Here is a 16684-nt window from a genome sequence, read left to right on the forward strand (position 1 = left end):
TTTGCTTTGAATTATTATAATAAAACATTCTTAACTTTGTTATGATGTTTGTAGTCATTTGAGTCCAATAATATATACATGCAGGGTGTACTAAAAGTCTTAGTGCTGTTTTCAGTTTTAATAATTTCAAAAATATAAATAATACAAACTGACAACATAATTTGAAAGTTTATTGAAATTACTTTTATACTTCCTTAGTTTTGTGAATTTTGTTTAATAAAATTTTCTTTTTAACAAGATGAGGGATCCTGTCATTACATACTGTGTGGGACAATGGGACAGTTTCTGGATGACACTTTCTCAATGGAGGCATACTCCTGTTTGCCTTCCTCAGTTACGTGATCTACCTCCACTAGACATTTTCTTTTGGTGTCATCTCACAACTGTCAATGTATGTATCAAACCCTAGTTCTTTGAATAGTTTTAAGACTAGGATACAGAAGCAGTGCTTTCATTCACTGAGCATCAGCTGGTGAGAGTTTTTTTAAAGTCTAAAAATTGGCTACACCAACGAATATCATACAAGATGATTATGTTGAATTTAATAAGAAAATAAAACTTTAAGAAGTATAAATAACGTTTAAATGTAGCATTTGTACTTCTGAAGTGATTAAAATCCAAAACTGCACTAATGCTTTTGAAACATCCTGCATATATAAATAAAAACTGATAAAGGATTTAAAATTTTTATTTTAATTTAGGTTGATTTCTCTTGATGTAGAACGGGTTTATGCTATTATTGGTGAATGCTTTTAAAATCTTAGAACAATAAATCATTTAAAAAAGTATTACAGTAATGTGGAATATTTAAAAAAATCCTGGAATTTCTTTGATTGATGTATTGAAAGGAATGTTATAGAAATGTTAATTTAGTATAGGTCCACAGGATAGAAGATAAAGAAACTAGAGGCTTGAAGACCATTTCCATAGCAGTAAGATTATAGCTAGAAAGGACACGAGATCTTCTAATCTAACTCCTTCATTTTTCAGAAGAGGAAACTGAGGCCCAAAAAGAGATATATAGTAAGTGGCAGAGCTAGGATTTGATTCCAGATATTTTCCCTCATTCATTGTGCCACTTGGAATAGGATGTTGATATTAAGGATGAAGGAACAAATTTGAGACATTTTAAAGAAAGAACTTGTGGGACTTTGATAAAATGTGTATGTAGGTAGTGAAAGAGGAGGACTCAAAGATGACTCTGGGTTTTTGAAACTTTTGTATCATAAACAAGTTAAAGAAGGGAGTTTAGAATGGAAGAAGGAGGTAGATTTTGGTTTTAGACCTTTTTAGTTTGAGTTGATGAGGGGAAGGAAGTAAGTGAAATTGGCTTTTTTATTGTGGGAAATGAAGGATTGGAGGTTGAATATGGAGTGTTGGAACTAGAGATGTAGTTGGGAGAATTGTCAATAACAAGGTTATAATGGAAGTCATGAGAAGATAATTTTTCTGTGTGATAGAGGAGGGGAGTGCAAGAAAGTTGGAAGAAAAAGACGTAAGAAAAACCAAGAATTTGAACTTTGGGGGCTTTTTCAAAGAGAGTTAAGACAATGAGTCATCAGAAAGATCAGAAGAGATAGAGTAACTAAGGAAAGGGAGTGGTCAGCAGTATCAGCAGTTTGAGAAGTTGATGAAGAATGAGAAAAGGTTTAGAAATGAAATTAGGGTTTGAATTTGGTTTGAAGGACTGACCTTGGAGAAGGGAAAGGGAAAGGTGCTATCCATGTTCTAAGCATTTTACAAACACTATTTCTTGATACAGGGATGATTGAAAGGAAGATGAAAGTGGATGGTACTAGATTGAAACAGGAGCAGATATTGATCACTTGTTCAAGAAGTGTCAGGGAATTTAGAAAAATGGACATTAGTTAAATCAGTCCATGAGATACAGGAGACAAATAAGTCCTTCTGAAATCAGCTTGAATTTGAGGTAGAATGTTGTCAGGGACTTTCAACTTCAAAAGTTTGTTGATTTTTTTGTTTTTGTTTGTTGTGAAGAGTGGCTCTGTAAAAGTTTAAGCATAGGCATTGCTGTCCTTTAGTTGGAAGACTTTCTGTTGCCTCCTTTAAGGGAATCATATTGAACCCTGACCAAAGGAGGGGGGGAGGGGCCTGATAATTAAAGGTAGGCAAAGACATGGAGATACTCTATTAACCCAAAGAGGAAAGGACTAGAGATCTAAGTGTCAGGTTAATTAGAAAATGAAGAAGCAAAAAATCAGATTTTCTTATGTAGCTTTAGGCAAGAAATGCAAAGAACTTTGTCTTTCATTAGTCAGGTTATGCAAGATAAGAGAAAGAAAGCAAATTTTGAATATGCATCCATGGTTGATTAATATTTTTAAACATTGAAACTTAACATAATCAAAACTTAGTTTATTAATTTCCTTGAAAACCTGCTCCTTCATGTTCTTATTAGCGAGTATTATTTATTGAATTCAAAAGATAAGTATGTATCTTTTGCTCTGCCCTCTCTTCTGCCTCTTATATTCCATTATTACCAAGTTATGTGAGATATTGTGGAGCGAAAATATCCCCTGCTCTAGGCCTGTTCACAGATCTGCCTACCATCTGACTCTACTGTCCATAGAAGTTCCTGACAAGTTTTTCTAGATTACTGTTCGTTTAAAACCAGCCTTCTTTTACCTGTTAGTTCTTCAGATCTGGTCACGTCAGTATCGTGTCAGCCTTTGAGGGTCTTTCTCTGTCTCTGGTTCCCCCCCCCCAATATTCCTCCATCTCTCTTCCTTGTAAGTAAGGTGAATTTTAGTGTGTGTAAAGTGGATTTTTTTGTTATTTTATTTTTTGTCATTCTTTCTTAGAGTTTCCTTCCCAGGATCCATAGCCATAACAATCTCTACTGTGAATGTGCAAGCTGAATGCGGTGCGTGCCCCATCAAGGCTTGGGAGGAAGAATCTGTGTGTTTGCCTCAACCAGCCCCCATTGAGGCTTAAGGGGATTTTGGGAAGTGCACAAGTTGTGCTGGTCTCAGTTGACCCCATCGAGATGAGAGGTAGTTGCTCCCCCTTCATGCCTGTGAAACCTGTGAAAAGGTTTGTTAGGGAATACTGTAGGAGTTGGTACTCCCATTATCAGCAAACTCCTTTTGAGAAGACTAGACTAGAATAAAGTAAACTTATTATGACTCCATTCCTGTCTTCCCATCTGACTGGATCAAAAGTGAACCTGCTAGGGGCAGCTAGGTGGCCCAGTGGATAGAGCTGTGGCCTTAAGAGTCAGGAGGACCTGAGTTCAAATGTGGTCTTACTAGCTGTGTCACTTAACTGGGCAAGTCACTTAACCCCGATTGCCTCACCAAAAAAAAGTGAACCTGCTAGTGAGAGAGGTACTAGAAGCCCTCCTTGGTCTCTTTTCTAAGAAATGGCATAGTCAATGTGTTTATTTGTCCAACACACACCCCTTTTGTCTTTGTGTCTCTCTGTCTCCCTCTATCTCCCCTCTCCTTCCTCTCTTCTGGGTCATATTCCCTTAAAGTCATGTCTTCAGTTTCTTTTTGTTTTTCAGAACTGAACCTAGCACAGTCTACAGTAGGGGTGGGGAACCTGTGGCCTAGAGGCTACATGTGGCCCTCTAGGTCCTCAGCTGTGGTCCTTTGACTGAGTGTGGCCTCCATGCTGCAGGTTCCCCACCCCTGGTCTAAAGCATTTAAATGCTTAGCCAGTGTTTGAAGTAAGCAGCAGCAGTAGCTTAAAATTCATATGGAATATAAGTTGTCCGGTATTAAGTTCTTAATTCTTTTATTAAAGGTGAAAAATACTATCCTTTATTCAAAGATGTATAGTGAATCTGAAACTAAATGCCACTTGACAGTTCTTATTCCTCAGGCCTTGAGTTTAGACTTGTGGGTCACAATTCTTCCATAGATTGCATTCTTAATGGGTGTGGGAGTGTTGAATCCGGTTAATAGTCAAAATGTGATTTTTGAAGGTTTGTTTTTTTTTTTTTGCATCAATTATATACTCTAATGGCTGTCTTAACATTTATCTTAACTACCTTCCATGCTCATTTGATCTAGGCATCAGCCAGTGAACTTTGTTGTGCTAGTATAAAGGGGGGAAATGCAACTATATTAGTAAGCTTAGGTTATAATTAGCATTTAGCAGCACTTGTGTTCTTTTCTGCTGGGAAGGTGAATTGACTCTCTAGCTAATGAGGCTGGCTCAGCAGGGGGTTTTACTACAGTGCAAGAGGGTAATTTATTTGAAGTATTCTTTGGGCTCTAAGCACATTTTAATTGGCCAGTATCACTTATGGGAGTTAATGGAGAAATTCAAACTCAGGAAGGGGAAGAGACAAAGAAGTTTTTATTATTTAGCAAAAGGTCGGAACTACTGAAAGAAAAAACAACTCATGTTTATTGAAACCTCATGTCTGGAAACCACTTATTTTAAAATTCATTTAGGTCTTTTGATTCCCAAAATATTTCAGAACAAAAGAAGTAGAAATTAATGTCTTAAATTTGTTTTTCTCTCTTTGGGCTAAAAAGAGTATTTGTATCTTGTAATACAAATATAATCTTACACGTCAAAGAATAGCATAATCATTCTTGTTTTCCTCATCATTGTAATTTTCAAACTTAATGATAATAGCTCTCATATAATGTTTTAAGGGTTTATGAAGTGCTTATTAATAAACATTTTCTACAATCAGCAACCCTATGAAATAGCTTAATGTCGCTGTTGTGGCACTGAGGCTCAGAGAAATTATGATGGTCATACAACTAGTAGGAGGGGAGATTGGATTCCTTTCTATATCATTCGAAGATTCTAAACTTGATGTCTTTGTTGAGATAGAACTGAAATTAAAACTGGAAACGTGTAAAAATTCCTTGAAATGCAAGTAAAACATCTAAAAAGTGAAATTGCCTACTTTTTTTTAGTGGATTTAAACAACAAACAGAAGCTTATCCAAGAACATCTCCACAGCTCTCTTTTCCCTTTTGTCTTACTTAAAGAGTGAAACTATTCATGCTTACCACAGCCTAGGTTTCTGATGGGTGAAAATAATTCTTTGTGTACTCTATAGTCATCTGTTTAATAACAGACTCTGGAATTTTAAGTTGACATCAGAGATACCTGTCAAGTTTTCAGAAACTACTCCCTCCTCCTTATTTTGAAAATCAGGGTGTTTTGGGTACCTTTTTTATTTTCTACTTGACTTCTGATTACTTACTCTATACCTGTTCTGACACCTGATCCTGGTGGTGTGGTGGCCCTGGGTTCCTGAAGGCTCTGTTGTTCAAGTTTGGTAGGTCTCATGAAACTGGAAAAACTTTGATCACAGGTCCTGGGTCAAGACTGTATGTACATCTTTTGTTTGAGGACTAACCTTTGCTAAATTTGGAGAGATCAGTCACTAGGTTAATTGCTTTGTGCTCAATTTTAGGGTGGAGGCAACTAAGGAAGGCCATTTATTCAGACATAGGGTTCTGATCAGACTTGATAAGAGTATATACTGACAAAATCATGGATTGTTAAAGTATAAGGGGTCTTGAAAGTCTTAGTGTTTAAAAAAAATTAACTGTACTAAGACTTTTGGGACACTTTGTATAGAGAGGTATCATCAAAGAAATGTCTCTAATTTCTTTTGTTACTCAGAAAAATAAAATTTGTCTAGTTCTTGAGACTTAAGTGGATAGGTGCTTTCCTTACTTGCTTTGGATATCGATCCTTATGGTAGATTTGTTTTGCTCTTTACGGTTTTAAGATTATTCTCCTTGATGGAGAAATTGGAAACAAAATAGAGATTAGTTTACGGCTTTCATTTTTTTGGAGACTGTTAACATTACACCATTTTCCTCCAAGTTCCTATCTGTTTTTTGTCCTTGGATGAAGCAAGGCCCTTTTGTTGACTTTGGTAATTTTTATAAGCTTCGTCTTATTCTTAGGTTTAGATTTAAAGAATCATGATATTGTTTTCCTAGTTTTATGTTCCTCCCTTTTTGTTGTGTACTTCTTTTTGAAGTCTGATTTCAGCATTAAACTCTTAGTTTTGTCACACTGATTTAGGTATTTCCTTTTCTAAGATAGGATTATTTGTATATTGTATAGACACATTGTATAGCCAAAATATGAGCTATTTAGGCTGTCATGCCTCTAGAGCTACATTTCCCCGTAAAGTCTTTGGAATGCAAAATTACTTCTTTCCTCTGAAATTTTTGAAATCTGCTTTCCTAAAATCCATGGCACATGCATTTCTAGCATTCCCTTTCTTTGCTATTCTAGACTTCGAGATTGCACTCTCTCTTAAACTTTTTGTCACTTCCATATCAGTAAGCATTCTTCATTGTTGCTTATAAGTCTAGAGAAGCAGTTACCTTGTGTGGCTTCCTGTTGGTATATGAAATGAAATTGTCAAGCAAGATGGGAATTTTAAATATATTTGCTTCAAAAAAAATGGAATGAACCTCATGCATATATCCAGATAATTGCAATCTCTGCCCCCTGTCTACTTCCATCTCCCTCCCCCCATTACTACCATATCTTATTTCTGTACTAGTTTGTGATGTGTATTAGGGAGCCTATTAACAATGTTTTCCTTTTATAATTTGCTCTTCCACATTCATCAGTTGGTTTGTTTTTCTTTTCACCTACATGAAGCATCCTTTTGTACTTAGGTTTGTAGATTTTCATAGAGATAAATACAGAACCATTTCCCTTTCCATTTCTCCTAGGTTTCTTTTGAATAAGAGATCCTTCTGTTGCAATATTCTAGTATTTAGTTTTATGCCCACGAATTCTCAGTGATACTAACAAAAACATATTCTTATCTTGTATTGAAAATATAAAGGTAACTGCTCAATTCTTTGTGCCATGATATTTTGATCTATAAGATTTTGTCTCTGATGTACTATTTTGCTTGCAGTTGAGAATTATTAATTGTTTTAGCATCAAACCAGAAGTTACTAATGAAAATGACTAACTTATGTAACAATACTTTTTGCTTTCCTCCCAATCAGGTGACTTGTGGAGTTATGATTTTTACACTGGAGAGTTTGTGGTGTCCCCAGAACCAGACACAAGTGTACATACTCTTGATCCCCGGAAACACAAGTATATAATCTTGGGCAGTGATGGACTTTGGAACATGATTCCTCCTCAGGATGCCATTGCGATGTGCCAGGACCAAGAGGAGAAAAAGTACTTGATGGTGAGGAGAGAGACCTTGATAATTTGATGTTGCTGTCCTCATTCTGGTCTTTAGTACTTTTGTTGAGCTTGGGAATAACAGTGAGAAATGTGCCTCAGAAATTATGTGGACGGCCAATTGAAGATGGAGAGGGAATAGACGCAAGGAGACTTTAGAAGGAGGTGATTACAGTAGGCTAGGTGCTAGGTCATAAAAGATTGGTGGCCATTTTGGCGGAGGTGGGGGGTGCATGGGAGAGAGTGTGGATCTAGAACTTTGATACGTAGAGTGAAACGTTTCCCCCCTCTTTCTTGCATTTTAACAGCCACCAGGTTTTAAAGGTAACTTAAAAAACAAAGTCGTAGGGCTCTTAGAGGTAGGAATTACATGTTTTTTAGAAGGGGAGCTTAGTTTTATGACTCAATGCATTCTTAGTAAAAAGTCTCTAAAAAACATAATAAAAGATTGTTAAATCACTCATTCTTTCCGGGTCTCAATTCTTTCATCTTTAAAGTGGGGATAATAATACCCCAAGGTGTTAGGAAACTCAGATGAGGTAGTTTATGTAAAGTGCTTTGCAAACTTTTAGGCTCTATGTAAATTCCAGTTACCTATTTTGGTGTATTTTTTTTTATGGTATTCAGCCATTTTAATTAAATGTTAACTTAATTTAAGCAGTTAATTAGAATTCTAGGTAAATGAGGTATTCTGACTAATTTTAATTGCTTGGTTAACTAGAGGTAAAAAACTTAAAAAAAATTCTCAAAACTATTTTTCATGTCTTGGTAAATATTTAAAACACAAACTGTGATATTCCCCCCCCTTTTTCCCTCCCAGTATCAGTATTCTACTTATTTTATGTTGCCTAATTAACACTAATATTTCTGTTTTTACTCCCTCTGTGTTCATTCAGAGGTTTCTCTGAAAGCATAAACATATGTGAGCAATCTTAGAATGTATTATTTCTGTCTTAGAATTCTGTGAAATTTGTTCATGCTAATAAGTTAGTTGTTGTTTCAATGCCTCTCTATTTTCAGTGTTAGAAGTATCAAATAGGAGGACTTACCAGTTAGTCTTGTGGTGGCTTTTATTTGGTCTGATACTGAGGAACTTCAAATAAATTGAGGAAGCAGAAGTAACTAGGTGAAAGTGGAAAGTACTAGGCCAGTCCTTTTAATTCAGACAAATATTTTCATGGAAGTAATACTATAATCATCACTTTAGCATATTGTGTACTCTCTATGGTAATGGAATGTTGCATGCTTTTGTCATAGGGTAATTGGGAAAAAAATAAAGGCAGCTCACTATTCTGTGTTTCTCCTAACAATAGGAATTGTTACAGGATACTGAGAATAGGATCTTGAAGACAGCAGTATGTAGAATAAAACTTGGATTAATGAGAATCCATCTAATTGTCTTCATTTACCTGGGATCTTCTTGTAAACTAAATTTTTTGACGAAAGTGAATGATAAGAAATAGATTACAGATTTGCTCTTCATACTTAGTTTCAGGACAGATCCTAGGCTGGTCAGTAAAGGCTGTCAACAGGTTTTTTTTTGTTTTTGTTTTTTTTTCCTTTAGGCAATTGGGGTTAAGTGACTTGCCCAGGGTCACACAGCTAGCGTCAAGTGTTCGGTCTGAGGCCGGATTTGAACTCAGGTCCTCCAGACATCAGGGCCAGTGCTGTATTCACTGCACCACCTAGCTGCCCCATGTCAACAGCTTTCTAAAGAGATCTTATCTTTTAATAAGTCTTTTTTAAAAAAGAGTATTTGCTTTTTTAAAAAAGCCATTAAAATATTCTATGTTGTAATAATTGTTATTAAGTATTTGGTATGGCAAATTAACTTTTGGTTAAACTTAGAAAGTTCTTCTGTGTTGTGTGTCCACATCATGCATGGTACATTGTTCTTCCTCAGAATAATCATTGTGTAGCATGCATTATGTCTTATTTTTATGACCTGAAGAATAACTTTACTCTTTTTTATAAAATCTGTCGATTTGCTTTTATGATAGTTGATAATGACTTATAACTGATTTGATTTTGTATTCTTGTTAGGGATCAAAGAAACTCCTCCTTCCGAGTTAAAGATTAATTGGAACAGATATTTATTTACTCAGTTCATGCTTGTTTTCTTGTCATTTGAATCATTGCTTTATGTTTGAATCAGTATAGTCATGTTATAGTCTTGATTTGGGATGAGCTGTGTACTCAGTTAATGTTTATTTTCTTCTTATTTGACTCTGCTATATATGTTCTAATCACAGTAAGAAAATTCTAGGTAATTAAGTGGTCCGGTTAATAAAGATTTTATTGTACAGCACACAGAAGCATACAGTCTCAAGAGCTGGAAGAGGATTCTGAATTCATTTAGTCCTGATCTGTAATTAGTAATTCAAATAGATCTTTTTCATGAAGGAAAAAAAAGGAAGCTTACTTTAAAGGATAGTTGAGCTCTGAAAATTAATGTTACATCTTTATATCATTATAAATTTATTTAGTCTCAGTCCTTATACTCCTATATTGAAAAATGTCTTCCATGAAGAGAACTGTTTTGTCAGTCACTGGCACAGCATCTCTCAATTCCCAGAGGAACCATTAGTGAATGTATTATTAAGACACAATATTTTGAATTGCTTCCATGGAGCTTTTTATGTTTGAATGCTAATGAAATGTATTTGTGTAATACCTTGCCAGCTACTTTGGAAGTTCATTATATTATGAAAACCTACCTAAAAATAGGTCCTCATCATTTGAGGTAATCTGAGAATTAAAAAAAAAGTCTGGGTATTTCAATCATGTATAATGTTGATCCATTCTATAAAATCTAATTCTCCAAACCTGCTCTTTTTAGAATGTGCTTTTCTTAATTTGTAATCTGACTCTCTCTAATTAAAACGGTGGAGGTAAAATTTCTTGCAAACCAAGTAGATAAAAATAGATGAAAAATAATCATGTTGTGACCTTGTTTTCTTAAAAAAGAGTAAGCTAAAACAGATTTTTAAAAATTTTGGTGTATTTGGGTAATTTTTATTTTTTGGCATGATGAACACTAAAATCTAAGTTGTAAATAGGTAAAATAGTGACTAAATCTAAACTTTAAAAAAGAATCATTATATTAAGTGAAGTATTTTCTTGCTTATCATAGCAAATATGATCATTGAGATTACAAAGCAGATAATTTAAAAAATGATTACCTACTTTGGGAAAAGATTTCCTAAAAGATTATTTGAAGTATGTTTGCATGCCCCACTGTGCATTTAGAGAGTGATTGTTTTTTGAAATACAGTTGATATTTTTTTCAGGAACATGTTTATTGCATTTTGCAGGATTTATCTTATGTGATGCTTTTTGAAACTGTTATATTGTAATTTATAACATAGAAACTTTCTTACTGTGAGAACTCAATTTTTTATGCTAAATTCCCCTCGGAAGCAAGTCTTAGGGGCAGGTAGGTGGCACAGTGGAGCACTGACCTGAAGTCAGGAAGACATGAGTTCAGATGTGGCCTCAGACTCTTACTAGCTGTGTGACTGTGGGCAAGTCACTTCACCTACCCCTTCCCCCCCCCAAAAAAAAGATCTTGCCTTTTAACATTGATTTTTTTTTTAATATAGGGGGAACATGGGCAATCTTGTGCCAAAATGCTTGTTAATAAAGCACTAGGTCGCTGGCGACAGCGCATGCTCCGTGCAGATAATACTAGTGCAATAGTCATCTGCATCTCACCTGGAGTGGACAATCAAGGCAACTTCACATGTGAAGATGAACTTTATCTAAATCTGGCAGACAGTCCCTCATATAATAGTCAGGAAACTTTAACAATGTCTTCTTCCACCTGTTCCACACCACCAGTCAAGGTAAACTTTTCCTATTTTCTTTCTTTTATTACTCAAGATTATTTTAAGTTTAAGTTCCAATTTCTACAGAATTTCTGTCATGTGGCATTTTTTCCATTATTTTTAGTTTTCAGGAAATTAAAGATTTTGGTGGGTGTTTTGATGGTCTGAGAAACAGGATGGCATATGGTACCTGGTGAGCTAGCCTTGAAGCAAGGAAGACCTAGGTTTAAATTCCACCTTTTTAACATATACTGAGTCTGACCCTGGGCAAATCTCTCAATGCTTAAGGCCAGAGGTGTCAAACAGGAGGCCGTCTGCTGATCTAGATTAAAATGTAATTGAGAAATGTCTAGCAAAATAAATAAAAATATGGTACAAGCTACATAATGTTAATCTGTGGTTTTCTAAGTCAATATGTGTCCTGCAGGAACTGGTTTCTATTTGAATTTGAATTTGACCACTATAGGAGTGGCTCTAAGACTGTTATTTGCAGAGAAGGTGCTGACCTGTATTGAGATACAAAAGTTTGCTCACCTGAGAGTTCCCTTTAACCAGTGACATCATAAGTCCAGTCTTTACTCATATCTCTTTGATGGTTTATCAGCCCGTTAAGTTTAATTCACTACCTTTAAATATTTGAGAGCCATGTAGGTACTGGGCATTTCAAATTGACTGGCTGTAGTCTGTACCAAGTTTAGTTTTGTAATCTTGTTAATGTCTCATTATGAGTTATTTCATTCTTTACCATCTATATACCTTGCCAAAGTAGTGAAAGCAATTGAATAGTTTTTCCTTGTGCAGGTCTTAAAGCCACCACCATCACCTAAGGTGCTAAGATGTGACTTATGAAAGAGTCAGAAAACTAGGGTTTATACTGATATTCAGCATAGGTGTGGGAAGTTCAGTATATAGCACAGTGCTTGACAGTGTCAAATTGTGGACAGTTTTGGGGACTTGATACTGCTATATCCTGCTGCTTCACACCCTCAGTAATTTCATCTTCCTTAAGAGGTATTTTTTTGGGGCAGCTAGGTGGCACAGTGGATGGAGCACTGGCCCTGGATTCAGGAGAACCTGAGTTCAAATCCAGCCTCAAAAACATAACACTTACTAGCTTTGTGACCCTGGGCAAGTCACTTAACACCATTGCCTAGCCAATAAATAAATAAAATTACTTTAAAAAAAAGGTATTTTTAATTTTTATTTTATTTTATTCATTCATTCATTCATTTACTTATTTATTTTTTGGTGAGGTGGTTGGGGTTAAGTGACTTGCCCAGAGTCACACAGCTAGTGAGTGTTATGTGTCTGAGGATGGATTTGAATTCACATCCTCCTAACTCTAGGCTGGTGCTCTGTCCACTGCCTCATCTAGCTGCCCCTGGTATTCTTTAATTTTCAGATATAAATTGGTAAGCTACTTATCACTGTTCACATTTTTTAAGTGCCTTTGTTGTCACAGTTTTCTGCAACTTACCTATCGAACCCTTTTTGAGGGTTCTTTATCTGATCAATTATACATGATTATTTTCAGTAATTTCCAGTTTTGGAATATTTGGATGCATCTAGTGCTTTGCTACCTAATGTTTTGTTTTGTTTTGTTTTAAATAAAGAGTGAATTCAGGAGGTATGGTAGGAAAGATGTCACGACAAGAATATTTAATCTTAATACAGATGGCAAATGTGTCCCATTGTCTGTATTCTAATGAAGTATAACAAAATGATAAAGTAGGCCATCTGAAAGTATTTTCCCTAAAAGTTAATTTGAGATGCAGCAGGACTTTAGATAGTTTTTGATCCCTGGTTTATAAATGTCACAACCCACTTACAGGTATGCAAAAAGATCATTTGGCCTGCTAAAATACAAAGAAGTAATCAGAACAATGTAGGCATTGAGTAATTTCTGATAAACATAAAAAGGACAAACTTTTGCTCATGTGAAATTTTGTTTTCCTTTCTTTTACTTGTCTATGAAACTTGAAGTCAAATCTTCAAAGTCTGACTCTCAGAAATGCCTCTTGTATATTCTGTTGTTTTGTATTTATGACAAGCTCCAATAATTTTTCATTTGTTTGGCTAACAGCCCCCATTAAAAGTGTGGTGATATTTAAGTTTATTATGAATAACTCTTAAGACTTTTAAAATATTTGGACAGGGCTGACATGTGACTTAAAACATTATATGACACTTTAACATCACAAAGCAGGCTTTACTGACAATATCTCATTAGAATACAACCATTCAAATCTAAGACTTGTCTCTATTACAGCTTAATAGAAATATTGGATGCCAGTAAAGCTTACTTTGTGATGTTAAAGTGTTATATAAATGTAAGTTGCTATGAAGATGGGGAACTTCCCCTTCCCACTCTCCTCTTTCAAGTTCCTTTTATTCAGGCAAAATTTTAGTAGTTATGATTTAGGAAAGGGGGAATTTATTGTGTGATATAGTTTATAGTGGCAGTATAGGGACAAAAAGATATGTCTTGATTTCTTCTATATTGAGGCCTTTTTTAAATTGATATATTGCTCCCGTAGAACCCACCTCTGTAACAAAAGTGAAAGCTAATCCTTCCTTGTAATGAAGGAAGACTGTTAACATTTCTTTGTAACAAAGGAAAACAGCTGAGTAAAACGTACTGCCAGGGCAACCTCATTTAACAGCATATACACCATCCTGTACCCATTGTTCCCAAACACTCTGTCTAGTGTAGGGAAGAGTGTTTCATAATCTCTCCTCTGGGACAAAGATTGGTTATTGAAGCATGACTTTTTGATAAAGTTCTGTTTTAGCCCAAATAATTTATAGAGTATTCAATTCACACTCAGATTATGTAATACTTCTTCTGTTGATAGGATGTTATTTAAAAATTTTTTTTGAGGTTTAAAAATACGCAGTTTATGCCCTTATGTCTTGTGTTTTATGAGTCTAGAAAAAGGTAATTCAAATAACAATGTGGGGTGGGTCTATAAAAGCAGTTGACTGCTAACAGTTGCAATGTATTCCCACAGAATGCCAATAAAAAGAAAAGGAAAAGGAAAAATGCAAGGAGGAAATGGGGGAAGAGAAGCCTTAGCACCCGTAGTATCAGAATAACAGTCTGTGAATTTAAAAAGAAATGGCACAACAGAAATTACAATAAATTGTGTTAACTCTGAACTTGTCCCATTGTCTGTCTCTTTTGTAAAGGATTCCATCAATTTTTAATCCATACTAGTCTAATGGTGTTCCTTTGAGGCTTGTTGTCCCTTTTCTTGGATTTCATCATGGGTAGCCACAAGTAGTGTGTCTAGCTGCTGTCTAGAATCTACTTGGCTATTTATTTTGTTGTAGCAGATGTCATTCTCACTATTACCACAAAATTATTTTTTTATCAAGTGTCTCTGCTAAATCCTTTAAAAATTGGACAGATTTTTCCCTAACCAAACCTAGTTAGAATTTACTTTTGCAGGGCAAAGATGAACTTAAGAGTACCTGATTCAGAATAGGAAAAATGACAAACTCCATATATAGCTTCTGTTATTGTAAAGAAAAGCAAGTCTTGATTGCCTTGTCATCCTTATCTAAAACATAGCTACCTTGAGATGTGAGAAGTATTCATAATCATCTGCTCATTATCAAAAGTAAATTGAAGATACTATGCTTTTGAAGTGAGGCATACAGGCATAAAATAAGTGAACCAATGATCCAGAGAGGAAAGTTATTGTGTTAAAGCTGTATTTTCTGGATAGGACACCAAGATTAGGACTGTATACTTTTGTGCTCAGTCCCTTTACTTGACTACATAGGATTCTCAGCCAATGGCTTTATTTTCTAAAGCACTTTGATGTCTATAATATGAAACTGAATTTATTTTAGAAACAAAACTCTCTACTGTTAAGTTTTCTAGCCTTTTCACTCTGGCCTCAAAAAAGGTAAGGTTCTTAAATGTAAGTTTTAGAGATAAAAGCATAGTTTTTTAGATATAGTACTATCAGAACCTGGTTCCTAACTATGTACTATGTACTGTGTACAGTTTTGCATCAGAGATTAATATTTATTTGTGACTGGAGCTGGCAGCATCTCAAGTAGAGATCATTCCCCTCTGATTCCAGGGAATCTTTTGGGCACGTTGTTAAAAGGACAAAAGATATGATCACATTTTTTTCCCACCTGCACATTTAGAATAATTGATATCTTTATAAGTAATGACTATCATAGAAAAGGGAGTAAAATAGCTTATTTACTGATGATAGAGCTCCAGAAAGTATCTAACCTGGACTTGAAGAATAAGCGAACTGTTGTTAGAATTTAAAACAAGGCTATGGGTATATAGCAGTGCTGTCAAACTCAAATCAAAACAGATCCCTGTGGGCCAAATATTTGACTTAGAAGCCACAAACTGATGTCTCTGTTGTACCGTATTTTTATTAATTTTGTTAAACATCTCCCAATTTTATTTTAATCTGGTTCAGGCCCCACAGGGATTTTTCAGGTCACTTGCATTTGACACCTCTAGTAATAGTTCTCAGCACAAAGCCCCATCCACCACTGGATTCTGTCTCTGGGAAAGCTGCCAAGTAACTAACTTTATGAAATAATGCTTTATATATTTCTGTTCATATTTTTGTACTTGTATATTTATTTAGAAGAAATCTTTAGATGGCTTTGGTTTTCATTGATTTGACAGGGTAAATGCAATTTTAGTATTTCTGGAGGTTAGATGACCTCTGATTTAGGGTGGGGAGAGAGCGAGTATAGGTTATTTCTAGGTTAGGCTCTTTTGGGTCCGCTCTGCTGTAGACTTGTTACCACAAAGGTCCTTCAGATTAGAAATGATCATGGGCAGAACCGACTTCACTTTCAGAGGTTGTTTAACTTGCTTTTTTTAGATATTCCTCATGACACATTAGCTTAACTATAAGAGACTTTGTGTTGAGTGTAACTTTCTGATACCCCATCATTTCTATACCTACTTTTTATAATTTAGAGGGGAAAAAGGTAGTTACTGGAACTTATTTAATGAACTTCAGTTGCTTAAAGTTCACTAAATATTCAAAAGGCAAAAAACAAAAATAAAAAATCCCCCCCCAATCACTTAGCAATAATTTTTTTTCCCTCAAAGGTCTTACTAGATAATCTCTTAAGTTTTCTTTCAATTTTAAAATCTTCCTACCCTTCTTATAAATAGCAACTTAAATTGCCAACCTTCTTGAACCCTGTAATCTTCTACTGTAACAGAATTTGAAACCTATAATATTGGCAAGCAAATCTATTTTGACTATCAGAAAATTATTCAGTTGTTGACTTTAACTCCCCTAAGATTTTTCATGATCCTTAGTAAGGGTCTTTTGAGGAGACTTTAACAAATAGATTTTTATTGCTGTTTTTGTATCTTATATCATCATAGTTATCCCAAGTATCCCTTCCCCTCTCCCTCCCTGAGAGCCATCCCATATGACAAATAGTATTTTTAGAGAGGAAAAAAAATCAGCACAGCTGATTTTTCAATGTTATCAATGTAGAATACCTGTGTAGCTTTTACCTCCATGAAAAGAGGGATTGGGGGGCAGCTAGGTGGCACAGTGGATAGAGCACTGGCCCTGAAGTCAGGAGGACCTGAGTTCAAATTTGGCCTCAGACCAAACACTTGATTGACACTTACTAGCTGTGTGACCCTGGGCAATTAAAAAAAAGGGGGGGGGGATTTG

The 16684-nt window shown here is 35.2% G+C and overlaps 1 protein-coding gene across 2 annotated transcripts in view; it reads left to right on the top strand.

Moving 5' to 3' along the window:
* PPM1D (protein phosphatase, Mg2+/Mn2+ dependent 1D) overlaps window positions 1-16684 on the top strand; it is a 44267-nt gene that overhangs the window by 25022 nt on the left and 2561 nt on the right. For both annotated transcript variants that reach the window (XM_027870403.1, XM_027870402.1), the window contains exons 4-5: window positions 6981-7171; window positions 10770-11012. In XM_027870403.1, the coding sequence (XP_027726204.1) occupies window positions 6981-7171; window positions 10770-11012 (434 nt within the window). The remainder of the gene's footprint in view (window positions 1-6980; window positions 7172-10769; window positions 11013-16684) is intronic.

Source organism: Vombatus ursinus, unplaced genomic scaffold, assembly GCF_900497805.2.
Source record: "Vombatus ursinus unplaced genomic scaffold, bare-nosed wombat genome assembly UNPS02014797.1, whole genome shotgun sequence".
NCBI lineage: Eukaryota > Metazoa > Chordata > Mammalia > Diprotodontia > Vombatidae > Vombatus > Vombatus ursinus.